This window comes from Saccopteryx bilineata, chromosome 4 (assembly GCF_036850765.1).
Source record: "Saccopteryx bilineata isolate mSacBil1 chromosome 4, mSacBil1_pri_phased_curated, whole genome shotgun sequence".
NCBI lineage: Eukaryota > Metazoa > Chordata > Mammalia > Chiroptera > Emballonuridae > Saccopteryx > Saccopteryx bilineata.
The window spans coordinates 214,864,597-214,892,328 of record NC_089493.1 but is presented as its reverse complement, the minus strand read 5'-3'; the positions used below and the strand labels follow the sequence as shown (position 1 = coordinate 214,892,328).

Sequence of the window (27,732 nt, the reverse complement as noted above, 5' to 3'; positions counted from 1 at the left end):
GAAGGAGAAGCCAATTTGTGCAGAGAGGAGTAAGAAGCCACATTGGCAGATGGGGAGCTAGAGGTGACTTAGACTGCTGGGGGCCTTTGATTCTAGGAAAAACTGGAAAAGATTCTCCTGGTTGTGGAACTGGAGAATGTGTGAGTGGGTTTTGGTGTCCTGTGTGTGTTGACTCACCAGCCGGTTGCAAGGCTAGAATAAAGAAATGAGCCACCAGTTTTCGGCTCCGCAGTTTCTTTACTGTCTGCCTGAATTCAGTGGGAACCTGCACGTGTCTGGCAGCCACAATGGCTGCGACTACTGGCCATACACGGCTGCTGGCTACAGATTTGTGCATTTTTACAACTCCCTCAGATTCAGTAGTTTGCAAAATGACTAGAGCTTATTAAATTGTAACGATTACAATTTTTTTTATAAGATTGCACATGGGATGAAGTTTGAGGAGGAGCACAGAGTTTTCATGGTCTCCCTCTCTGAAGTGTGTCATGCTCCAGGCACTTCAGTGTGTTGATCCAACAGGAAGCTCCTCTGAGCTCAGGTGTCAGAGGAGGTTTTGTGGTGTTCCATTTCAGAGGTATGACTGGTCACATAGGTCCCATTGACCGCATGGTTGAACTTAATCTCTAGCTCCCTCTCCTTCACATGGTTGATATTTCTGGTGACCAGCCTCCAACCTGAAGCCACCTGCAGGCATACTATGAGTTCCCTCATTAACATAACAAAACCACCCCATATTACTCAGGAAATACCAGGGGCTTTTGAAGCTGTATGCCAAGAACTGGGAACAGTAACCAGGTAGATTCTATACAGTATCAGTAAAAGGTAAGTGCAGAGTTTGCCAGATAAGAGCATTTGTTTACAAGCAGAGAAGAGAATACATGCCAAAACACCAAGGAATGAAACAGTTTGTGAAATAAAATGTCATTTAGTCTAGATAGAATGTCATGTTCCAGAAGGAAATTGTTGATATGCGTCCAGTGACGTAGACAGTAATGAAATTGTGAAAGGCTGTGCAAACTGGGGGTCACAAACCCTATACACATTTGGGCCTTAAAATATATGTTCTAATTTTTTGGGTGTGTGTGTGTGTGTCAGAGGGGGGGAATGGACAGATAGGGACAGACAAGATGAGAGAGAGAAAAGAAGCATCATTTCTTTGTTGTGGCTCCTTAGTTCATTGATTGCTTTCTCCTGTGCCTTGACCGGGGGAGAGTGGGGACCTACAGCAGAGCGAGTTTCCCCCTTGCTCAAGCCAGTGACCTTGGGCTCAAGCCAGAAATCCTTTGGGCTCAAGTCAATGACCTTAGGGTCACGTCTATGATCCACACTCAAGCCAGCGACCCCACACTCAAACTGGTGAGCCCATGCTCAAGCATATGTTCTAATTTTAATGGAAAATTTCAAACATATACAAAGGGTAGACAGAATAGTTTAATGAATACCACAAGCTTCTATGTGTTCCTCACAATTAATAGCAGGTGGTCAGTTTGTTTCATCTATCTTCCCTTCATCTCTCCTTTCCTCCAACATATTATTTGTAGCAAATATTTTATATAGATATTTCAGTACATGTCTCAAAAATATATGAGGTTTTAAAAATTACTATTATCACATTACAGCAGAAAATTTCTTAACATCAAATATCCAGTTATTAACTCAGATTGTCAGTTTTGCAGTGTTTTTAAAAATAGCAGATCAGTTGCTAATATGTGTATATACATACATACTATATATATATATATATATATTTTTTTTTTTTTTTTTTTTTAAGTGAGGGCAAGTGAGCAGAGACAGACTCTTGCATGCTCCCTGAGCAAGATCCACCTGGCAAGCCCCTACCAGGCTATGCTCTACCCAGCTGTGTGGCTTCTCCGTTGCTAGGCAACAGAGCTATTTTAGTACCTGAGGCAGAGGCCATGGTGCGTTGGAGCCATCCTCTGTGCCCAGGGCCATCGAACCTTTGCTGGAACTATCGAACCATTCAAGCCATAGCTGCAGGAGGGGAAGAACAAGAGGGGGGGGGGGGGAGAGGTAGAGAAGCAGATGGTTGCCTCTCCTGTGTGCCCTGGCTGGGAATCGAACTCAGAACTTCCACACGTCGGTCCAATGCTCTATGGCTGAGGCAACCGGCCATGGCAATATTATATTTTTTATTGGCATATTTCACCTTAATCTAGGGTTTTATAATTGAAGAAGTGCAAAGTATAGCAATACCAGCTGTATGTTTTTTCTTTATGAGAACAGAAACTTGGTCAGAATCTTTCCCTAGCTGCCTTACTTCACTGCTTTACTCTGTGAGGAGTTACTAAAAATGTGTAAACAGGCATATATCTTAAGGTTTGCATTATAAAAAGATAATGGAAAGTGGGATCAGAATGTTCTTAGGAGAGAGTGTCCAGAGGGAAAGTAAGTAGACAGAGTTTTGCCATAGAGCTAGAGAGAAAGAGGCTGAACAGAACTCTGAACTGAGGTTCTTGCATGGGAGCAGGCAAGTTAGGATATTAAGAGTTGAGGATTAATGTTAACATGTGGCGAGGACACATTGAAGATAAAACCTGAATCTCAAATTTAGGTGACTAGCTGATAGGAAGTTTTGATGAGACAGGAAATTGAGACTGAACCCGAGAGCTTTGGAGGGAATAAATGATGTTTGGATGTTTTCACTGAGTGCTGTGGCCCTAACTGAAGAGGGTTACATATAGCTAAGAGTTGAGAGTGTTTTAAATATGATGATTTACACTAATAAAATTTGAAAGTTCTCCAACTAAATTAAAGGAAGTAAAGTAAAGTGAAGACTATTTGTAGTTTGGGGTGCATTCAAAGGACTTTTTTATGACACATAGAGGTTCATTTTGTGTAAATGAGGGGATGGGTGGAGAATTTTAATGTGCTGCTGCCAGCTTGCCTGAAGAGTTTACTCTGTTTACTTTTAACAGTAAGCCTGTCTCATCTTTATGTATACTAATACATTGTTAGTTGTAAGAAATACAACCACAAACAGTATTTCAGGATTTGGGATCTATCTAGTAAGTGCTTGTTGTTTGCTGGATTTGAATCGAAATAAATCATTTTAAGGCTTAAGCAGTAGTATCTGTTTCAGATTAGAATTTTTCACCTGATTGTTCCCAGCAGTGTTTACACAGATAAGAAAATAAATACTTGTAGAATAAATGAATATTCTGGTAATTTTAATTTCTTCATTTTAAAGGATTCCTCTTTTCTTAGTTTAAGGTGGTATCAACATCCTACAGAAGAAGAATTAAGAATTCTTGCAGGGAAGCAGCAAAAAGGAAAAAGCAAAAAAGATAGGTAAGTTACATTGTTGAGTTTGTAAAGTGTTAAATATTTGACACAATTTATGTTAAATACATTTTTGGACTTTAGTTAAGGAATGTTTACCAATTATACCATCAACAGTTGATAAATGGAGATCAAAACCCATGATCTAAAATAATTTTGGATCACCCTTTAAGAAAATCCCATGTGTAGTAATCTAATACATAAGCACAAAAGTGATTATTTTACTTAAGAATAGTCAACTGTAATTTTCTTCGTGTTTCAGTAATGAGAACAAATAGCCATCATATTAAATTCAGTGGGAGGGTTGATGGGGGAAGCCCATAGTCCATGTCATTTAAAAGTATCAGTTTGTTTGGATTCTTTTCTATTTTGCTATCACTCATTATGTTATTGGACAAATTCTTCTGATTTGACCTTTTTAAATAAAAGGCATGGACAATAATATATAAATTCTTAGGTCCCATTTAGCTGCTGTATATTATTTTGATATTTAAAGTTTATGAAGAAAACTTAACTGAACCTCACTGAGTGAATCACAGCAGCCTCATCTGTTAAATGGAAGAACCAAACTAATTTTGAAGGATCCTTCAGCTTTAACTTTTTCTCTCTATTTGAACTGAATTTTAAAGGAGACTGCTTGTTAATTAGCCTTTCTGAATGGGTCTTAGTTTTAAATTCCTCATTTGGGCAAGGGGAGGACTTCTTAGGACCTATAACTGTTATTCTAATATATTGTAAAATATCAGTGAGAACAAACTCACCAAATTTTTTTAAATTCTTTAAACAGTGATTATTTAGCATTAATTGAAAATTTGAAAATATTCTCTTTTCTGATTTCACTGCTATTCTCTTTTTCACTTATAATTACAAATAAACATTGAAGCTTATTGAAAGATTAAGTGTAAACCCTCCTCTGAATTTCAGTAGTTATGTTCTTTAATAAAATATTCCTGTTTAATATTAAAATTTCCAAAGCACTTTTAAATAGTTTAAATAAATCTATACTCCCTAATGATTAACTGTTATTTTCATTTATATTTTATTAATGAGTAAGTTGATCAGAAATGACTTGTTCACATAACTATTAAGAGTCAGGATTGTAATCTAGATTAGTTTTTAGACTAGTTTTTTTTAACTATTTCTTTGTAACTATTCTATCTCTGTATTTATAGCTACCATGTTTAACATTTGTGAAAATTTAGTTATATAATGTATTAATATTAACATTTAATTCTTATTTTATGTCTTATAGTTAGTAATTTTGTTATTCTTACAGTATTTTATTTGGTAAAAATGTTTAATAATTACAAAAAGATGCACTAAGTAACACAGTGTTGTTCCTAGTAGTTATAATTATTATTTGATTTTTTGACATGAATTTATATTTTTACTGAAGTTTTCCAAGTTTATAATTATTTGAGAATAAAAGTACCTGACAAGGTGGTGGTGCAGTGGATAGAGCATTGGCTGGGACGTTGAGGATGTTTTAGTGAATATGAAGCAATTTTAAAAAAGAAGCATTTGATATTTTTTAATTAAACAAGAACATCAGAAAAGCAAACACAAGTCAAAGAAAATTGTTTGATTATGCAAATGAGATGCAAAACCAACTTTTATTTCATTGGTGAAAATGTACTGTACAAAAAGGTGTAAGTACTGGGGTATCTGGACATTTTCTGATCTCCTAGTTTTTGTGAGCAGTGTATGTACATACATGTATAATTTCAAAGAGAAATTCAGGTTCAGTTAAGTCTTCATTTGCTTTTACTCTTGTCCCTAAAGAAAGAGATGTTAGACTGTCTTTAAATCTACAGAGGAGACAGTAGGAAAAATGGGGTAATATGCTAAGATACCAATTAAGATTTTTATTCCTGTAACTAATGTTTGTAACTCTTTCCTGGTAATCTCTGTATTGACGTAATAATTTACATCCATATTTTTGTCATCCCCCTTCTACAAACTACTTTTGTGTACCTTACCTTCTTTTTAAGGAAATATTAGAAATTCTGCTTTTTTCTCACTGTGAAATATAAAATTTCATTTGTAATTAGTTTTTTTCCTTTCTTTTGTGACAGAGACAGACAGATAGGGACAGACAGACAGGATAGGAGAGAGCTGAGAAGCTTCAATTCTTCACTGTGGCTCCTTAGTTGTTCATTGACTGCTTTCTTATATGTGCCTTGACGGGGGCTCCAGCAGAGTGTGTGACCCTTGCTCATCAAGCCAGTGACACTAGGCCCAAGCCAGGGACCTTGGGCTTCACGCCAGTGACCTTTGGGCTCAAGTCAGCGACCATGGGGTCATGTCTATGATCCCAAGCCAGGAACCCCGCGCTCAAGCTGGTTGAGACCGTGCTCAGGCCTGCCACTTTGGGGTTTCAAACCTGGATCCTCTGCGTCCCAGTCCGATGTTCTATCTACTGCACCACACCACCACCTAGTCAGGCTAAAATTAGTTTTATATAAGCACTCGGATAACAGTGTAGGTAACTTGTTTTTTGTGTTACTTGTCTGATTTTTATAGGAAATATAATGGTCACATTGAAAGTAAGCCACTAACCATTCCAAAGGACATTGACCTCCATCTAGAAACAAAGTCAATTACAGAAGTGGATACCTTAGGTATGGGAAATCTTGGTAAAGTGTTCTGAAACCTCAGTTTTATACTATGCTATTGAACTTTCATTTTATGTGTTGCAGCTGGACTTTTTTTTTTTTGTAATCATTAAGTTCATTATACAGAGAATATGAAATCTTTCTCAGAGCTTAGAAGCTCAAAAATGACTACATTTGAATTGAATTTCCCTTTTTTTAACTCATCTAACTTACAGTAAGCATTATATTTTGCATTTTTCAGCAGAGGCTGACTTATACAAGTTTGTTAGTTTCTGTCTATGCTGAGATCAGAGTCAATTTTCATTGTTTCAGATTCCAGACTTTTTGCCATCAGTCCCAGTCTGTTTCTATGGCTTGCAGAAATGAACTTGTATTGAATTCCCTGTATTTATAATAATTCAACTTTATGCTCATATTTAATAGAAGAAAAAGTGGTTTTAGAATAATAAACGATTAAGAAAAAGAAAATTTTACTTGTTCAAGTTTTACTTTTACCCATTGGGTATCTCTGATAAGTCATTCAGTATTTTGTATCCTGAATGTCAATGTTTATAATTGCATAATAACTATAATGATTTTAAATTTAAAATGAAATTATTTCAGTCCTAGATAAGAAAGTCATTTTATGTGATATTATTTAAAACACAGGTTTTCAAACCTGGCATTACCTCAGAATCACTTGAGCGGCTCTTTAAAAATAAAGAATCATCATACCTACTGTTGGAGATTCAGTAAATATAAAATGAGTTCTGGGAATTTGTAATTTTAAAACTGTTCCAAGTGTTTCTAATTTGGAGCAGCCTTCAGAACTAATGGTTTACATAAAATGTTCACAGATGTATAAATATAAGAATATATATACATATATTTCCCCTGATTTCTCGTACACTTTATTTTTACTTTTACTAATAACTAATGTTTATTGAAAGATTATCAGCTAATTGGTTTTCATAGCTTAAAATTCCATATTTATCAGTCGTTGTGCTTTGCTTGTATTAACTCATCCTCTAACTCATCCTCATAGTTCTATGAGGTATATAACTATTATCAAGCTTTCCGAAAAGAACTCATTAGATAGTTTAAATAACTCGTCCACGATTACACACCTAATGTGTTAGAGACATTCAGTGAGAACTAGGCTATTATGATCTTAAAAATTGAAATTAGGGTAATGTGACTTCAGTACACAGCTTAATCAATGTTTTGTTTCACTTGTACAATTTTGAGGAGCAAATGATACTAGTTTAACAACTGGCCACAGAATTTCAAGAGCATTTCAGTTGATCAGAGTTACAGGGAGATGTTCTATTTATTTTTATATTGACATTTATTTGCAAATGTCTGCTATGTATGTGGGTTTAGGTAAAAGTAGTTTTCTGCCTGAACATTAAGCACTCTGAGGAGCGTAATGGAAATTACTGGGCTTGATAAACTCTAGTTTTCTTTTGTTTCCAGTATTCTCTGAAAAAGGCAGGGCTATAATTATAATATATTATTGAATACAAAAAGAATATAATACTTGGATTAAATATATAACAAAGAATTTGTATAATTTTACTTTTGCTGAATATATATTATTGGTATCTGAATATTCTCTTAAAAAGTATATCTCAATTTGTATCAGCTATTAAATATAAGTTCCTCTTAAAGAACATAGGAACATTTGAATGTTGCTTGGCAGTTTGCTATTAATTTCCCTGTAGGTGACCTGCAAGAGTGTGGGCTGACAAGGAGAATTAGAACATTTACTTCAATTGTGGTTAATAAAAATCGAAAACCTTTAGATACACAGACACTTCTCTGTTTCATCCATTTCCCAAATTCCTTCCAGAAAGTTATTCAAAAGGTTTAACTGGATAATTTTAGAAGAGAAAGAGGGTAGGAATCTTGCAGCCATTTTAGGGCAAGCTTTTCATACTGATGTTCAGAAGCTGTACATCACAGAAAAAAAAGCTAAAGGAATTAAAATAACTTACTGCAAATAAAAAAATTTACTTAATTATAAAAGGATTTGGAATTTGTAAAATTCTGCAATTTTACAAATTGATGCAAAATTTGTAAGTTTGGTTAGTGCAGTTTTGATATTTTAAATAACTAACTTTGAGTAATATTTTTAAGATACTTTTTTAATAAAAATGTGATTTTAAAATAGCCTCAGTAATTACATTTTACAACTAAAATTTTTTCAAAGTAATGTGCCAATAAGAACATACAAATTAATGGTTATGTCTGTGTTTTCACATATTTTGGAGGCCTTCTACAAAATGATGTTGATTTTTTTGGACTACCCTTTGGCATAAGTTAACCAGAATATCTGAAATGAAAAGGGAGATGGAATCATATTTACATTCAGATTATGCCAATTTTAATGTAAACCCTTAAGAAGAGAATATTTTGTTGAAAGGATGTAGTTTTAAGGAAAAATCGACAGGAGTTTCATCAGTTTTTCTTGCAGGAGCAGATAATGTATTAAAAAGTAGATTTATTTAATTTATTATTTTAATCTGCAGTAACTGAAAATTACTAACCTTACTAACCCTCTATTAGTGCAGTTAATAACTGTGACATAAATGATACATTCTTGCCCTGGCTGGATAGCTTGGTTGGTTCGAGTGTCATCTTTATGCACAAAGATTGCTGGATTGACCCCTAGTCAGGGCACATACAGAAACAGGTCAATGTTTCTGGCTCTTTCTCTCCTTTCCTCTTTTTCTAAAATCAGTAAATAAATTTAAAAAAATACAGTTTATCATTCTTCACAAATGAATATAAGTAAAGCTGTAGTTGTCTACATTAGGTTGTATTTAAAGCAGTGATTTTCAACAAGTGCCACAAGAATTTTTAAAACATGTAATACCTGACTAGTCAGGGCACTGACCTATTTCCCCTTAGATTGTCAAATTAAAAAGTGACAAGAGCCAACACAATAGCTGTCTGGTGTGAATGAATCAAAATTATACCTATTTTTTTGTTAGGGAAAAAATATATTTTTTGGTGTGCCACAGAATTTTAGTAATTAAATTAGTTTATGTATGCTATGAGATTAAAAAAAGATTGAAAACCATTGTTCTAAAGTATAGCTCAGATTCTATAAAAATGTATTGAATTATATTTTCTCTAAAGAATAGGTAATAAGCTAAGATGATACCAACTCATTTTACAATCATATTTTTAACAATTTAAATAATTGTTGGTAATTATTTCAGGTTTTTTTTAATTTTTTAATTTATGTGGTATTGAAATTTAGTTTTGGATGCCAGTATTCTTGATATGTTTCCTGCATTTTTAGATTCTCATATTTGTAATTTTTGCTTTATAAATCATCAGATTAAGTCTAGCATGGTTATAGTTAATAATAGATAAACCCTTCTATGCTGTTTATGAAAGTTTAAGTCTTTTTTTTTTTACCCTTTATTTTTCAGCGTTACATTACTTTCCAGAATACCAGTGGCTGGTGGATTTCACAGTGGCTGCTACAGTTGTGTACCTAGTGACTGAAGTCTACTACAGTTTTATGAAGCCCACACAGGAAATGAATATCAGCTTAGTTTGGTGCCTGCTTGTTTTGTCTTTCGCAGTGTATCCTTCAAAACATCAGTATAATTTAAGAATTTCTTTTCCTTCTTCAGCTAACACCATCAGATCCCATCTCTGAGTTGAAAAAGGATTTTAGATCATTAGAGAATTTTTCTTTGTTGAAATCTTTTTTATTTAATTGAAAAATTTCAAAGTAGAGGTAAATAGTTTAAAAACTAAAATACAAGGAAAGTTGCCAGTTTTCTGCCTTTTCTTTCCTGAGTCTCCTGTTATATTACAGAGGAGCTACTTTTACCTCTTTTTATTTCTTCCATATGTTTAAATGTTATATATTAATGGCATTTCTTTAACTTTAGATATTATTGCACCTTTTGCCTTCTTTCTTTTTCTTCCATTTCAAGAAAGTAAAGAGACTTTTAAAATTAAATCAGTAGTTGGGTTTAGTTATACCTATAAAAATATTTATAGCTGAGCATTATAGTGTCTTATTACCTCTTTTGAACAATTTTTTACTCTTGTTTTGTAAAAGCTAAACTCTTCTACAGATTTCTAAACTTCAGTAGTTCTGATACATCATTTCTATTTTGTTTTCCAGTGGAAATATCCTCTTAGAGAGGATATTTAAATATTTAGAGCCCTCACTTCTCTAAACATCCTACATAGCTATTAATCCTAGAATTTTCTTCACTGTCTTTCTAAGAATTCCCTGTGCCTCTTTTTGGATCAAATTATCTCCTGTTTCTTGCTTTACTCTCCTGAATATTAATTTAACTTTTAAATAAGAATAGTTTGTCAGATTTATTTGGTCTTTGAAGTTCCATTCTTGTTCTTTAAGAATTCCAATTTGCGCCTGACCTGTGGTGGCGCAGTGGATAAAGTGTCAACCTGGAAATGCTGAGGTCGCCGGTTCGAAACCCTGGGCTTGCCTGGTCAAGGCACATATGGGAGTTGATGCTTCCTGCTCCTCCCCCCTTCTCTCTCTCTGTCTCTCTCTCTGTCTCTCTCCTTTCTAAAATGAATAAATAAAATTTTTTTAAAAAGATAAAAAAAAAAAAGAATTCCAATTTGCCAATCCGATATCTGATTTTTTTGTGTCCCATATTTTTCTTCTGTGAATTGTTACTATCTTTTTTTTTAGCCACTCACTGTGTTAAAATTTATTATAATGTTCCTGGTTGCGAATCTGTTTTCATTTGTTGTGCTAGGATTTCACCCAGTTTGGAAACTTGTGGTCTTAACTTCTAGACATTTTTCTGTAATTATTTGTGATTTTCTTTCCTCCATTTTTCTGTTCTTGCATTGCTTTTTTGTTCAGATACTGGATTTCCTAGACTGGTTCTCTAAGACTCTCATCTTTCATGTATATGTTTATACTTATATTTTTTAATTTTCTGGGAGGTTTTCTCAATCTTCCCAGTCCTTTAGTTGAGTATTTCATTTCTGCTATAATTTTTTATTTTTAAGAGCTAATTTTTCTGTTTCTTCTCCCACCTTTGTGTAATCCTACTTGTTTTATGATTATATTGTCTTGTGTCTATTTGAGACACTTTTAGATTATGTAATGGTTTTCTTTATGCCAAGTGTCTTTTTCCTCCAAGTTGTTTTTGTTTGGTTTGGTTGCTGTCTTTCATGTTAAAGACTTTTCTTAGAGAGAGCTGGTGATACTGGCCTGTTCATATTTGAGTGTAGGCACTAAGAGACTTTAAAGAAGCTCTGAGCAAGTGGTGAGGCAAGTGTTGAGGCAAGTGTTGAACCGTCTGGGGAGGCCTGAGATCCCATCTCACTCTCTCCAAAGCTGAATCTCCACACTGCTTTCCAGTGGAGAGAGTTTTAACTTTTATGTAAAGTAATTATTTTTAGTGGTGCTTTTTCTCCTAATATCACCGACAAGAGACAGATTCAGACTTTTGCCTCAATTTGACCAGTTTCTTATGCTTTCTGGCGGTTCTGCAGTAAAAGCAGATGATGTCCTGGCTTTCTGATTGAGCTTCCTCATTCTGTTTAGTCATTGACCACTTATCTGCCTGCCTTCCAGCCTCCACAGTTTTACTGCTTTTCATTTTCTGTCAGTTACTCTATTTATGTACTTAAAAAGAGAAGAAATGCTTTACTGTTGTTTAGGTGTGGATTGGAGAGAAGGGACAAAAGTAAGTAGATGTGCTCAATCTGCTAATTTTATCTGTAGGTTTATATTGTCTTTCGTAAAAATCTGTCTTTTTCAGAAACTCTAGTGAGGTATTTGATTTCTTTGAATGATTCTTTAATATCTTATTTCCTCTTTGCTATTTGCTTTATACTATATTCTTGACTTTTCTCTTAATTTTCTTTTAATCCTTCTATGGACATTTTTGTATCGACTTATTTTTCTACTTTTAAAACTTTTTTTTAATGTTCCATTTTCATAGCGTTCATGTGTCATAGACTTGTAATATCTTTTTATTTCTAAGGATATTAATATCTTTTAAATTTTAACTGGAACCTCGAATTGCTTATTTTGCATCCCCCTTGCCTCCTTTTTGCTTTAATCACATATTAAAGTTGTTCTCAAATGTCTCATGGTCTTTGAGTATCTGTTTATATTCAAAAGGGTAGTAGGAAATTTTGTGCAAGTGGCTGGAGCTTATTGGTTGGTGGGCCTTTTATAATGTATAGAGACCTGGCAGCGTTCTTGGAGGAACCTCTAAACATCAGTGTCTTCCGGTTGTTGAGCCTATCGTTTTCTCCAGAGGGGAACTGTTCATTTTCTTATCTGTGGTGTGTAAGTCTGACAGTCAGTGTTGTAGGAGCTGATTGGGGAAGGAGACTCAGAGACTCAGCAGCAGTCATCGATCAGGCAATAACTTAAATCGAGTCTGTGTATTACCGCTCCCCCTCCCACACACACACACCCTCTCGTTTTCAGCTCTTCATCATCACCTTCTTTTGTTAGGATTCCCAAGACCAGTATTCTCTGGTTTAACATTAATTCTTCTGGATTATGCCAGAGTTGGGGAAGGGCCATCATGTAAACTACATGACTAGGCAGGACAGAAGATCTGGGTAGTCTAATTATTACTCCATACGGACATTCAGCCAATTATTCCATTTTCATCCACTCTGCAAGCCCGCCTTCAGAGGTGCCTGCTGTCTCAAATTCCTGACTTCCAGGGTATAATACTAGTGAATTATCTTTTTACTGGGTTCCTCCTGTTGAAGACCCAGCACAGCAAAGAAAGCTGAAGCCTACATCAGTTATTGCTTGTCCATCCAAATGTTGAAATCTTTTTTCTATTGTCACTTTTTTCCTGTTCTTTGTTTCTGGGGACATTTACTTCTTATATGCTTTTTTCAGTCATATTTTGGGAGTAAGCAGTGTAAATGCATATCTTCTTTTATCTTTTATATTTAACCAGAGACTGCTAACCCAGTTTTAAAGCTGTAAGTAGATTTTATTTAAATCATATGATTTGACGTTCAGCATCACTGTTCTATTTCTCTGTTGACTCTTTTGGATTGGCTTAGGTATGATTGAGACAAAAAGAGTCAGAACAAAGCCTGAAGAGTAAGCATCTTCACAAAGTAAATTGTATTGGATAGAAATACTGATCATGTTTGTCAGTTAGGAAACATCCAGTGTGGTGCTAATTTCAAGAGCAAGTTAAATTCAAGTATTTAAAATACAATCTTTAATTCTATAGTATTAAATATGTGAAAATACTAGTAGGTCAGAATAAAGACCCATCTCTACACATCAAGTCATAAAACACACAAAATATTTTAACTTGATAATTAGCACTAGCTGACTATATATGTCCCATTTTTTTATACTTTGAATTCTCATGGTCTAAAATATTGTTTATTACAGAATATTCTCATTTCTGCTTCATTTTCTTCATGGTTTATAGCTCTACTAAAATGCTATTGATGATATTTACATAGAAATACATGTTCTTAATACTCAGTTTTATTTAATGTATACACAGCCCTTGGTACCTGCTTAAGAGAAATTAGAAAAATGTACTTAATAACTACTCTAATGATTGCTTATGAGAATAACTTTCATCTTTCATTTCACTCAGTAGTGCCTAATAATGTGAGAGCAGGGCCCACACAGTCTTCAGCACAAAACTGGCTCTGCTTGGCTTCAAGAAGTGTCCTTGTGGAGGGCTCCAGATAATAGCATTCCTGCGAGAATCTAGATGTGCCTACTTACTAGTTCAAAACATGCCTCCATTGATTACATAGGTCTAGACACACATATATCAGTTGATTCATAAATTCTCTGCAGTTTGTCCTTTGTTAAAGTGCTCCCTAAATTAAACACATATAACTTAAATAAATTATTTTCTTAAAAATGAGGAAGAAAATGTTTTATTTACATGGTTGTTTCCCCATCAGTTTTATTTGACATAATTATGTATAACAATTAGAATTTTTACAGAATTGAACTTCTAAAATCATGAGTTTTTTTTAATGTGTCACTAAAATCTTGAACTTCACAGAGTACCTTTTGTTGCCTGCCCTTTTTGCTTCAAGTGAGTTGTACATGGATCTCAACTATCAACCTTCTTCCAATCTTACTTCAAACTCAAGCTAATAGCTAATACTCTCCTACCCATTTGTTCTAACCTTCTAGTTCACCAAGTCTTCGTGTGTTCTGATTCCATTTATGCCCAGTTACATGGTGTGGGGAAGGTCAGGAGTAAGGCAAGCCTTACAGTGGGGGCGAAGCAGGTGTAACATGTCTTTTTTGTATGATGACCCATGAAGTCTTAGACACTGGAGACACTGATGTTATAATGTGAAGCTTTTTTTTTTTTTTTTTTTTTTTTTTTTTAATTTAGGAGTTAAGGAAAAGTAAAAAGGTGAAATTAGTTTTTGAAGAAAACATTTTGGTAGGTGTAAAACTTAAAAATTAAAATTCTCTACAGTCAACTTTTTAAAGATCCCTTATGAATAAGCTGTATCACAGAGTAATATTGTATGTTATGTAGATTTGAGTGAGAAGAAAGCTATTCTACAAAGTGATAAAGCTTCTCAATACTCCTATTTGGTTAAAGGACTGGATCATTAGTCACAGTTTCATAGTGCTTGTATTTTACAATGTATGTTTTAAGGTACAAAACCTTGTTATGTATGTTTTAAGGCAATGTATTAAATTTTTAATTTGCCTTGGTTTCCAGACATACAAATTTTATACAAAGCAAAAAATTGTGAATGATTTAAATTGAAGTAAAGTCTAAGGTTTTCTGTGTTAAATATTCAGTTCTATATGTAAATTAAAGATCTGTAATTTAAATGCTGTGGGAAAAAAACAACTACAGCAAACTTGTCACCTTTTCTAAATTTATCCTTAAAAGGTTCTAAATTACTGTATTCTTACTGTACAGAAATATTCTGCTTTAGATTAAGAAAAACAAAACACAGGAAACCCTGAAGTGAACTACATAAGATATCAAGTCTCCTAGTAAGAAACAGTCAAAGCTATTGAATCTGAGCCAAGGTACTTGTTCAGTCTTGAAAATTTGTACCTAGTATGTGATGTGAAAACTTTGCTTCTTTTATAAACTTCTGAAGATCTTCTGTGACATTAATGCTGCAAAATTAATTCACCGTTTAGAAATCTAGCAGTATGTAGGGAACTTACTTGGGAGATAGGATTATATTTCTGTTAATTTATAATTAAGTATGACTTTTTCTTTTAGTTCAAAGTGATCATTTTCCTTCTGAATCTGAAAATTTAAAAATAATTTCTGTCGTTTTGCTTTATTTCAATCCAGAAGATTAGATAATAGTTGTTTTTTTGTTTGTTTGTTTGCTTGCTTTTATTTTTAAATAAAGCATATGTATTATGCTTTCAGAAATCTTTGGCTGTTATTTCAGTCCGAAGTCTGGCTAGGTTGAGGCTGGCTGGCTATATGCTTCTTGTGGAAAGTAGTTTTACATATATGTATAGTGGTTTTTGGCTTATTGAGATAATTTTAGGTTCTGTTTCTTTTTTTTTTAACAATATATGAATTAAACCTTTATCTCAGAAAATATGAGAAAATTTTTGTTAAAAATTATCCAAGCCCTGGCCGGTTGGCTCAGCGGTAGAGCGTCGGCCTAGCGTGCGGAGGACCCGGGTTCGATTCCCGGCCAGGGCACACAGGAGAAGCGCCCATTTGCTTCTCCACCCCTCCGCCGAGCTTTCCTCTCTGTCTCTCGCTTCCCCTCCTGCAGCCAAGGCTCCATTGGAGCAAAGATGGCCCGGGCGCTGGGGATGGCTCTGTGGCCTCTGCCTCAGGCGCTAGAGTGGCTCTGGTCGCAACATGGCGACGCCCAGGATGGGCAGAGCATCGCCCCCTGGTGGGCAGAGCATCGCCCCTGGTGGGCGTGCCCGGTGGATCCCGGTCGGGCGCATGCGGGAGTCTGTCTGACTGTCTCTCCCTGTTTCCAGCTTCAGAAAAATGAAAAAAAAAAAAAATATCCAAGTTAGTTGTTTTGTTCTTTTTAACATTGGAAAACAGGATCAGATTGTTTTTAAAATGATTTTACCTGCTAGATCATAATGATTGATGTAATTATTGCTACTTTTCAATGTACGTACTATAGCAGATACTTGGTATAGTTTCTTTGTGGTGAGAATGCATGTTAGTATAATGTCATTTTGGTATTTTGGTTGCCTTTTCATATGGAAAAATAGATGTGGGATACCATTTTAACCATTTGAATAAGTTAAACAGGTTCTTTATTGTTAGTAGTAGCAGAAACGCATATAAGTTTTAACAGTGTAGAAAAACTTTCAGTTTACATGAATATCACTTAGATGAGTCAAAACGTGATCTGTTTTAATGACAATTTTGTGCAATTTTGAGAAACTTCTGAAAACCTCTGTGTTTATTCCTTAGGAGACTATAGATTTGTCTATTGGCAACAAAATATTTCTTAGAATATTGTTCTGTTTAACAATATTCTGATTGTTCTGTTTCTTTCTCAAAAAAGCATTGATAAAATATCTTGAATAATTTCAAAATATTGAGGTATAGAAGACAGTTTCTTATTACAAGAATTGGGTCTCTCAAGCAATGTAAATACTAAGTTAAAATATATTAGTGCTTTCATAAGTATTTTTTATTTTTTATTCTAGATTTGAGAGAAATTTGCCATTTTAGAACTAAAAATTAATCCTGTTGATGATTTGAGAGCTTTTATTTCCACCTCAAAGATAAATAATTTAAAGTACTTTTTAATGAATGACTGTCCATGATTTTTTTTTCTATTATAGTTTTTGTATTTGCATCTGTAATTTATGGCTAAATTCAAGTTGCAAAAATACATTGATATATTAGAACTTTAAAAATATTAGCCATGTAGAAGAAAAAATTAATTTTACCCCTAACATTCCATTTACTTTAAAGATTGAGATTTTGTAATATAAAGCAAAATAAGTTAGCACTTAAAGTAGGTGGTCCATTCAACTAGGACTGAAGAGTTAATAAGGGGGAAAATTATTAAAAAGAAAATGACTATTTGCATATGCAATTTTGAATATTTACTAGTATGTTCTTTAGGAATGATCTATGAAAATAATAATAGAAGGATAAAGGTGGGGGGAGAGTTTACTCATAGTGAAGGTGCTTACTTGTCCATTATTTCCACAAAGGCATAAATAAATTCCATAATTTTACTTAGTGTTTTTTTGTTATACATGTCTGTAAATATAGAAGCCTTAGTTTGGTATATTATCAAATGTTAACATTACCATGTTATATTTATGTATAAGAGGGAAAAGATCCTGTCTAATTTATTTGGAAATTGTGGACAAATTTTTAAGAAACACATTCAAAGGAAATAGCTGCCAGAGAAATTTTATTTAGAAGTCAATTCCTATAGTATTTCAGGTATAGTTTATTTTTCTATGTGAATAACTTATTACTGTTAGTAAGCATATTTATGATATTAGAACATAAAAGAATTTTGATTCTTTATTTCAAAACAATTTCTTGGCCCTGGCCGGTTGGCTCAGTGGTAGAGCGTCGGCCTGGTGTGCAGAAGTCCCGGGTTCGATTCCCGGCCAGGGCACACAGGAGCAGCGCTCATCTGCTTCTCCACCCCTCCCCCTCTCCTTCCTCTCTGTCTCTCTCTTCCCCTCATGCAGCCGAGGCTCCATTGGAGCAAAGATGGCCCAGGCGCTGGGGATGGCTCCTTGGCCTCTGCCCTAGGCGCTGGAGTGGCTCTGGTTGTGACAGAGCGACGCCCCCTGGTGGGTGTGCTGGGTGGATCCCGGTCGGGCGCATGCGGGAGTCTGTCTGACTGTCTCTCCCCGTTTCTAGCTTCAGAAAAAAAAAAAGAAAAGAAAAGAAAAACAAAACAAAACAATTTCTTATGTAGGTATTAGAGAAATTTAATAAATAGCTCAACAAGAAACTTTGTTACTATCTTAGCTAGTACAGGAAGTCTCTACAAGTGATTTCAAAATAAAGTTAACCATAGTTGTCAGTGAGTGACTCCAAATGGGATACCACAGTGTGGTTATTTCTCTTGTTTCTTAAAAAGGAAGCCGGATTAGCCCTGGCTGGATAGCTCAGTTGGTTAGAGCATTATCCTGAAGCACAGAGGTTGTTTGTTCAATCCTGGTCAGGGTACATGCAGGAACAGATGTTCCTGTTTCTCTCCTGTTCTTTCCCTTTCTCTCTTTAAAATCAATAAAAATAAACAAACATTTAAAAAAGAGTAAAAAAGGGAGCCAGATTATAATATGATATATCTAATGCTAATGAAAGTTATTTTGGCCCTGGCTAGTTGGCTCAGCGGTAGAGCAGCAGCCTGCATGTGAAAGTCCCAGGTTCGATTTCCCGTCAGGGCACACAGGAGAAGTGACCATCTTCTCCACTCCTCCTCCTCCTCTCTTTTTCTCTCTCTTTCTCTCTTTCTCTCTCTCTCCCCTCCTGCAGCCATAGCTCAAATTGTTTGAGCAAAGTTGCCCTGGCACTGAGAATGGCTCCATGGGCTCACCTCAGGCGCTGAAATGGCTTGGTTGCTTAGCAACATAGCTGCAGTCCCAGATGGGCAGAGCATCATCTCGGTATGGGGCTTGCTGGGTGGATCCCAGTCTGGGTGCAGTCAGTCTCTCTGCCTCCCTGTCTCTCACTTAATTTTTTAAAAAAGTCAATTTTTTTAGAAGTCCACCGCATGTACTACTATATATTTGGGCTTCAAATAGATGGAATAAAATACATGTTGCTCTAAAAGTTTGGTAGAGCAAGTAGTTGAGTTTTGAGTTGAAATGTGATGACAGTTCTGCAAAATAAAATCCCAAAGTAGACTTCAATTGGTTCAGTAAATCTTTAAGTTCTTGGCTAGGAATAATCTTTTAGGCCCTAGGGTTATTGCTGGAAAATACTCAGATTTTTTCCCTTCTGGTGGGAGAATATAACTCTTGGAAGAACTGCTTGTTTACTTCTCTATAAAATAGATTAAATACTTGTTCTATTCTGTTCTGGGCATATTATAGATCACGTCTTTGCAAGTGGAAAATTAAACTATTGAAATACTACATTTTTATGTTGGTAGTGTTTCACAAGCATAAAACACAGTTCTAGTAGGTGGTTAACATTGTCATTAACATTTCAATCTTTTAATTCTTAGGATGTGGAAATCTCAGTACATATGTTTGAAAAGATTAGTATGAGATACAGACGTACTTTATACTTAGTGAATTTGTACATACTTTAGGTTCTGTTAAACTCCAGGATATATTGTACTTTTATCCAGATTGTAGGGAACATTGTAAAGCAAAACTTTATTAAAATATAAGTTGAATTTTCTAAAATGGTATCTTTTATTAAATAATATGTATATATATATAGCTTATGTAGACAAAAGTACTGAAAGGGCTGTATTAAAATTTAAAAGTTTCCTTCTCTACCCCCTTGCTACTTCTGATCCTGTTTAGCTAGCTTTTAAAAATCTACGTTTTAGCCTGACCTGTCGTGGCACAGTGGATAAAGCATTAACTTGGAATACTGAGGTCACTGGTTCAAAGCCCTGGGCTTGCCTGACTAGGTGGTGGCGCAGTGGATAGAGTGTTGGACTGGGATGCAGAGGATCCAGGTTCGAGACCCCAAGGTTGCCAGTTTGAGCGCAGGCTCATCTGGTTTGAGCAAAGCTCACCAGCTTGGACCCAGGGTCACTGGCTTGAGCAAGGGGTTACTTGGTCTGCTGTAGCCCCACAGTCAAGGCACATATGAAAAAGCAATCAATGAACAACTAAGGTGTCACAACGAAAAACTAATGATTGATGCTTCTCATCTCTCTCCATTCCTGTCTGTCTGTCCCTATCTATCCCTCTCTCTATCTCTGTAAAAAAAGAAAAAAAAAAAATACAAGCAAGCCCTGGGCTTGCCTGGTCAAGGCACATATGGGAGTTGATGCTTCCTGCTCCTCCCCACCTTCTCTCTCGCTCCTCCCCACCTTCTCTCTCTTTCTCTCTCTCTCTCTCTCTCTCTCTCTCTCCCCCCCCTTCTCTAAAATGAATAAATAAAATCTTTTTAAAAATCTACATATTTTGAAATGTAATGTTTGTCTTGGCTGAGTATCTCAGTTGGTCAGAGTGTTGTCCTCGTATGCCAAGGTTGTGGGTTCGATCCCCTGTCAGGGTACATACAAGAATCAACCAATGAAAACATCAGGAAGTGAACAAGAAATCAGTATTTCTCTCTCTCTCTCTCTCTCCCCCATCTCTAAAATCAATAAAAAAATAAGTAAAATACAATACTTATACTACTAATTCATCAATTATGGTAGAGAGGAACACATCGATTTGTTGTTCACTTATTTATACATTCTTTGGTTGGTTCTAACCGAGGATCAGACTTGCCATCTTGGCGTATTGGGATGATGCTCTAGTTTACCCAACTGAGCTACCTGAACAGCACAGGATTTTTCTTTCTTAAACAGTGCCATCCTCTGTGCTTCTTTTCCTTTATGTTTTTAATGTAGTTACTTCACAATTTTTGCTAAAATCAGTATTCAGTAATCTATCCCTACATAAATATATATGTGAGCAGTATAAGGTATTATAGCTTCTTCTGCAATTTTTTCATTAATTAATGGTTTTTATAAATTTACTTATTTTTTTTCTGTTATTAATTCCACTAGCTTTTCAATAAATTTTTCCCAAAGTCACTTATAGCTTGGATTAGTTTTATTTTTTAATTTTTGTTGAGGTACTTTTCTTAGAGACCTCAGTTTCTCTGACTTTTATCTGGACTGGTTGCTCTTTGGACCTGCTCTACAACTGTCTTCCTGGGGCTGACTTTTGTTGTCAGTGTAGGACTTTCTTTCTTTTTCTCCCAAGTTCAGTCTCCAATATCCTTATCCAGGATTCAGTGTTTTTCTGTATCTTGGTTTGTTCAAATGTTTTGGAGCTTTCGGCCAAAGTGTGCAAGTAAGATAACTAACTAGTTTTAGACTTCACAGTTTTGAAAATGCCTAAATGCTCTACGTACTTTCATTTATTGCATCAGTAATTCTAAGTTGTCAATACTTTTCTTCATAATTTTGAAGATACTGCTCCAGTGTTTCTACCTCAAAAGTGTCTCTTAAAAAATACAGTGTCATAGCCTGACCTGTGGTGGCGCAGTGGGATAAAGCGTCGAACTGGACCACTGAGGTTGCTGGTTCGAAATCCTGGGCTTGGCTGGTCAAGGCTCATATGGGAGTTGACACTTCCTGCTCCTCCCCCTTCTTTCTCTCTCTCTCTCTCTCCCTCTCTCTCTCTCCTCTCTGAAAATTGAATACTTAAAAAAATAAATAAAACTGATTTTTTTTTTAATAAATTTTTATTAATGGTAATGGGATGAAATTAATAAATCAGGGTACATATATTCAAAGAAAACATGTCTAGGTTATTTTGTCATCAAATTATGTTGCAAACCCCTCGCCCAAAGTCAGATTGTCCTCCGCCACCCTCTATCTAGTTCTCTGTGCCCCTCCCCCTCCCCCTAACTCTCTCCCTCCCTCCCTCCCATGTCCTCCCTCCCCCCCCCCCACCCTTGGTAACCACCACACTCTTGTCCATGTCTCTTAGTCTCATTTTTATGTTCCACCAATGTATGGAATCATGTAGTTCTTGTTTTTTTCTGATTTACTTATTTCACTCCTTATAATGTTATCAAGATCCCACCATTTTGCTGTAAATGATCTGATGTCATCATTTCTTATGGCTGAGTAGTATTCCATAGTGTATATGTGCCACATCTTCTTTATCCAGTCTTCTATTGAAGGGCTTTTTGGTTGTTTCCATGTCTTGGCCACTGTGAACAGTGCTGCAATGAACATGGGGCTACATGTGTCTTCACGTATCAATGTTTCTGAGGTTTTGGGGTATATACCCAGTAGAGGGATTGCTGGGTCATAAGGTAGTTCTATTTGCAGTTTTTTGAGGAACCACCATACTTTCCTCCATAATGGTTGTACTACTTTACAGTCCCACCAACAGTGAATGAGGGTTCCTTTTTCTCCACAGCCTCTCCAACATTTGCTATTACCCGTCTTGTTGATAATAACTCATCTAACAGGAGTGAGGTGGTATCTCATTGTAGTTTTGATTTGCATTTCTCTAATAACTAATGAAGCTGAGCATCTTTTCATATATCTGTTGGCCATTTGTATCTCTTCCTGGGAGAAGTGTCTGTTCATGTCCTCTTCCCATTTTTTTATTGGATTGTTTTTTTGTTTGTTGTTGAGTTTTATGAGTTCTTTGTAAATTTTGGATATTAGGCCCTTATCTGAGCTGTCGTTTGAAAATATCAGTTCCCATATAGTTGGCTGTCTGTTTATTTTGATATCAGTTTCTCTTGCTGAGCAAAAACTTTTAATTCTGATGTAGTCCCATTCATTTATCTTTGCCTTCACTTCTCTTGCCATTGGAGTCAAGTTCATAAAATGTTCTTTAAAACCCAGGTCCATGATTTTAGTACCTATGTCTTCTTCTATGTACTTTATTGTTTCAGGTCTTATATTTAGGTCTTTGATCCATTTTGAATTAATTTTAGTACACGGGGACAGGCTGTAGTCGAGTTTCATTCTTTTGCATGTGGCTTTCCAGTTTTCCCAACACCATTTGTTGAAGAGGCTTTCTTTTCTCCATTGTGTGTTGTTGGCCCCTTTATCAAAGATTATTTGACCATATATATGTGGTTTTATTTCTGGGCTTTCTATTCTGTTCCATTGGTCTGAGTGTCTATTTTTTTGCCAATACCATGCTGTTTTGATTATCGTGGCCCTATAATATAGTTTAAAGTCAGGTATTGTAATGCCCCCAGCTTCATTCTTTTTCCTTAGGATTGTTTTGGCTATTCGGGGTTTTTTATAGTTCCATATAAATCTGATGATTTTTTGTTCCATTTCTTTAAAAAATGTCATAGGGATTTTGATGGGAATTGCATTAAATTTGTATATTGCTTTGGGTAATATGGCCATTTTGATTATATTTATTCTTCCTATCCAAGAACAAGGAATATTTTTCCATCTCATTGTATCTTTTTCGATTTCCCTTAACAATGCTTTGTAATTTTCATTATATAGGTCCTTTACGTTCTTTGTTATGTTTATTCCTAGGTATTTTATTTTTTTTTTGTTGCAATCGTGAAGGGGATTATTTTATTGAGTTCGTTTTCTAATATTTCATTGTTGGCATATAGAAAGGCTATGGACTTTTGTATGTTAATTTTGTATCCTGCGACCTTACTGTATTGGTTTATTGTTTCTAATAATCTTTTTGTGGAGTCCTTCGGGTTTTCGATGTATAGGATCATATCATCAGCAAAAAGTGATAGCTTTACTTCTTCTTTTCCGATATGAATGCCTTTTATTTCTTTGTCTTGTCTGATTGTTCTGGCCAGAACTTCTAGCACCACGTTGAATAAGAGTGGAGAGAGTGGACAACCCTGTCTTGTTCCTGATTTAAGGTAGAAAGTCCTCAGTTTTATGCCGTTTAATAGGATGTTGGCTGATGGTTTATCATATATGGCCTTTATCATGTTGAGATATTTTCCTTCTATACACATTTTGTTGAGAGTCTTAAACATAAAATTGTGTTGTATTTTATCAAAAGCCTTTTCTGCATCTATTGATAAGATCATGTGGTTTTTGTTCTTTGTTTTGTTGATATGGTGTATTACGTTAACCGTTTTGCGTATGTTGAACCATCCTTGAGATTCTGGGATGAATCCCACTTGATCATGATGTATTATTTTTTTAATATGTTGTTGTATTCGGTTTGCCAGTATTTTGTGTAGTATTTTAGCATCTGTATTCATTAGAGATATTGGTCTGTAGTTTTCTTTCTTTGTGCCATCCTTGCCAGGTTTTGGTATGAGGGTTATGTTGGCCTCATAAAATGTGTTTGGAAGTATTGCTTCTTCTTCAATTTTTTGGAAGACTTTGAGTAGAATAGGAACCAAGTCTTCTTTGAATGTTTGATAGAATTCACTAGTATAACCGTCTGGGCCTGGACTTTTATTTTTGGGGAGATTTTTAATAGTTTTTTCTATTTCCTCCCTGCTGATTGGTCTGTTTAGGCTTTCTGCTTCTTCATGACTCAGTCTAGGAAGGTTGTATTGTTCTAGGAATTTATCCATTTCTTCTAGATTGTTGTATTTGGTGGCATATAATTTTTCATAGTATTCTACAATAATTCTTTGTATTTCTATGATGTCTGTGGTGATCTCTCCTCTTTCATTTTGGATTTTATTTATTTGAGTCCTGTGTCTTTTTTCCTTGATGAGTCTTGCCAAGGGTTTGTCAATTTTGTTGATCTTTTCAAAGAACCAGCTCCTTGTTTTATTGATTTTTTCTATAGTTTTTCTGTTCTCTATTTCATTTATTTCTGCTCTGATTTTTATTATCTCCTTTCTTCGGCTGGTTTTGGGTTGTCTTTGTTCTTCTTTTTCTAGTTCCTTAAGGTGTGAAGTTAAGTGGTTTACTTCGGCTCTCTCTTGTTTGTTCATATAGGCCTGAAGTGATATGAACTTTCCTCTTATTACTGCTTTTGCTGCATCCCAGAGATTCTGATATGTCGTATTTTCATTTTCATTTGTCTGTATATATCTTTTGATCTCTGCACTTATTTCTTCTTTGACCCATTCATTTTTTAGAAGTATGTTGTTTAGTTTCCACATTTTTGTGGGTTTTTCCCCCTCTTTTTTGCAGTTGAATTCTAGTTTCAAGGCTTTATGATCAGAAAATATGCTTGGTACAATTTCAATTTTTCTAAATTTGCTGATATTGTCTTTGTGGCCCAACATATGGTCAATTCTTGAGAATGTTCCATGTACACTAGAGAAAAATGTATACTCTGTCGCTTTGGGATGAAGTGTCCTGTAGATGTCTATCATATCCAGGTGTTCTAGTATTTCGTTTAAGGCCACTATATCTTTATTGATTCTGTGTTTGGATGACCGATCTAGAGCCGTCAGCGGTGTATTGAGGTCTCCAAGTATGATTGTATTTTTGTTAGTTTTTGTTTTAAGGTCAATAAGTAGCTGTCTTATATATTTTGGTGCTCCTTGGTTTGGTGCATATATATTAAGGATTGTTATGTCTTCTTGATTCAACTTCCCCTTAATCATTATGAAATGACCATTTTTATCTCTGAGTACTTTTTCTGTCTTGTAGTCAGCATTATTAGATATGAGTATTGCTACGCCTGCTTTTTTTTGGGTGTTGTTTGCTTGGAGTATTGTTTTCCAGCCTTTCACTTTGAATTTGTTTTTATCCTTGTTGCTTAGATGTGTTTCTTGTAGGCAGCATATAATTGGATTTTCTTTTTTAATCCATTCTGCTACTCTGTGTCTTTTTATTGGTAAGTTTAATCCATTTACATTTAGTGTAATTATTGACACTTGTGGGTTCCCTACTGCCATTTTATAAATTGCTTTCTGTTAGTTTTGTATCTAGTTTGATTCTTCTCTTTTGTTTTTCTATCATTTGTTTTTGTTTGTTTGTGTTCATACTTCTTTCCTCTGTTGCCACCTTTTTTAAGTCAAGTGTTTTTGTGGTGGTTTTTTTAAGGGTGGTTACCATTAAGTAATGAAAAGGGTACCTACCATATTCATTGTAGTACCCTATCTTATAAGTATTTCTGCACTTCATCATCCTTTGCTACTGTTAATCTCTATCCTCTCCCCCCTTTTTTTCCTTTGTTGTCACAGTTTAAGTTTGGTTTTATTGTGTTCTTGGTGGAGCTGTTACTTGTGGTGTTGTTTTCTTTTGTTCTTTGAATCTGGTTGGAAAACCCCCCTTAGTATTTCCTGGAGTGGGGGCTTTCTGTTGATAAATTCTCTCATCTTTTCTGTATTTGTAAATGTTTTTATATCTCCTTCATACTTGAAGGATAGCTTTGATGGGTATAGTATTCGTGGCTGAAAGTTCCTCTCTTTCAGGGCTTTAAATATTGGGTTCCACTCTCTTCTAGCTTGTAGAGTTTCTGCTGAGAAATCTGATGATAATCTAATAGGCCTTCCTTTATATGTTGTACTCTTCTTTTCCCTGGCTGCCTTGAGAATTTTTTCTTTGTCATTGGTTTGTGTCATCTTTATTATGATGTGCCTTGGAGTGGGTTTGTTGGGGTTAAGAAAACTTGGTGTTCTGTTTGCTTCTTGAATTTGAGGCCTTAGTTCCTTCCACAGGCTTGGGAAGTTCTCGTCTATTATTTGAGTATATTCTCCATTCCATTTTCTTTCTCTTCTCCCTCTGATATACCTATTATTCTTATGTTATTCTTTCTGATGGAGTCAGACAATTCCTGTAGGGCTTTCTCATTTTTTATTATTTTTGAGTCTCTTTCTTCTTCTCTCTGTTGTGCCTCAAGTTGTTTGTCTTCTATTTCACTAATCCTATCTTCAATCTGGGCTGTTCTGTTAGCTAAGCTTGTTACCTCGTTTTTTAGCTCGTGAATTGAGTTTTTCATTTTTGTTTGATTTGTTTTTATAGTTTCAATTTCCTTGGTAATATATTCTTTGTGTTCATTGAGTTGTTTTCTGATCTCCCTATATTGCCTTTCTGTGTTTTCTTGTATATCTCTGAGTATTTTTAAGATTTCTATTTTAAATTCTCTGTCATTTAGCTCCAAGGCTTCCAATATGTTAAGTCTTTTCTCCATAGATTTTTCCACATCTATTTGTGTTACTTCTCTTTCTTTTGTATCCATAATATTCGATTTCCTCTTTCTTATCGGCATCTGAGGGTGGTCTTATTGATAGCACGCAGGCGCACTCCCTCGCAGCTTGAATGAGCGTCACTGCGGTAGCTTCCTCCACACCCTCGTCTCTCAGATTCAAGTGATAACAGTCCTTTTGCTTTCAGTTTGTGTGGAACTCCGGAATGCTCCAAGGATAAATTTTTCTGTTTCTAGTTGATAAATTTGTTGTGATTTAGGGGAGAGCTGTCGGACACGCTTCTCACGGTGCCATTTCCGTGACCAAAACTGATTTTAAAAAAATTTTTTTTAAAGAAAAAAAATACAATGTCATGATATTTAATCTTTTGCGTGTGACTTGTTTTGCACTGTTTTCCTTCTCAGGAAGTTTTTAACTATCTAGTTTCTCAAGATTCATGATTATGTACCTTGTTGGAATTTTTTTTTCATTCTTTGTGTTGGGCTTTTGGTAGGCTTTTTTAATTTGGAAACTTTGAGTTTGGAAATTGTTTCTTATCATGTCTGATAATTTCTTTCCTTCTGTAATCTCACCCACTCCACTTCTCTTACTCTTTCTTGATAGTCAGATAGTTTAACTCCCCGGACTGAGGTCCTCTCATTTTAATACCCTTTGTGCTTGATGGAACTTCTCCTCAAGTGTATATTTCAAATCTAGTTTAAAAATTTTTGCCTATTCTATTCTTAATTCTATTCTTAAAATAAATTTATCTTTAGTTAGTTATATGAAATATAGATGTACAGGGGGTCCTCAGGTTACGGCATAGTTCCATTCCTACAACAGTGGCATAACCTGAATTTTGGTGTAAGTCAAAACACACCCTAGCTTAAGTCACTTACCTATCTTAACTAACACAGTTGTAAAATCATTATCTAGAACATAAAAACTCAACTAAGCCACAGAAAAAGGAAAAGGACAAGAATACTGTACTGTAATAACAGAAAAAAATTACAAAAAAAGTATAAAAAAAAAAGCTTTATTCTTGTGGCTGGCTTGCACACTGGAAGGGGCATTGCAAGGTGGGAGAGAGTGACCTATTGGGAGGAGGAAGCTGGAGAGGCAGGAGAACCTGCAGAAGGTGCTGGGGATACTGGGTC

The 27,732-nt window shown here is 35.2% G+C and overlaps 1 protein-coding gene across 4 annotated transcripts in view; it reads left to right on the top strand.

The window, feature by feature from the left end:
- Positions 1 to 27,732, top strand: part of TMEM161B (transmembrane protein 161B) — a 91,055-nt gene that overhangs the window by 45,943 nt on the left and 17,380 nt on the right. For all 4 annotated transcript variants that reach the window (XM_066273770.1, XM_066273772.1, XM_066273768.1 and 1 more), the window contains 3 exons: positions 3,226 to 3,309; positions 5,824 to 5,921; positions 9,338 to 9,494. In XM_066273770.1, coding sequence (XP_066129867.1) covers positions 3,226 to 3,309; positions 5,824 to 5,921; positions 9,338 to 9,494 — 339 coding nt within the window. The remainder of the gene's footprint in view (positions 1 to 3,225; positions 3,310 to 5,823; positions 5,922 to 9,337; positions 9,495 to 27,732) is intronic.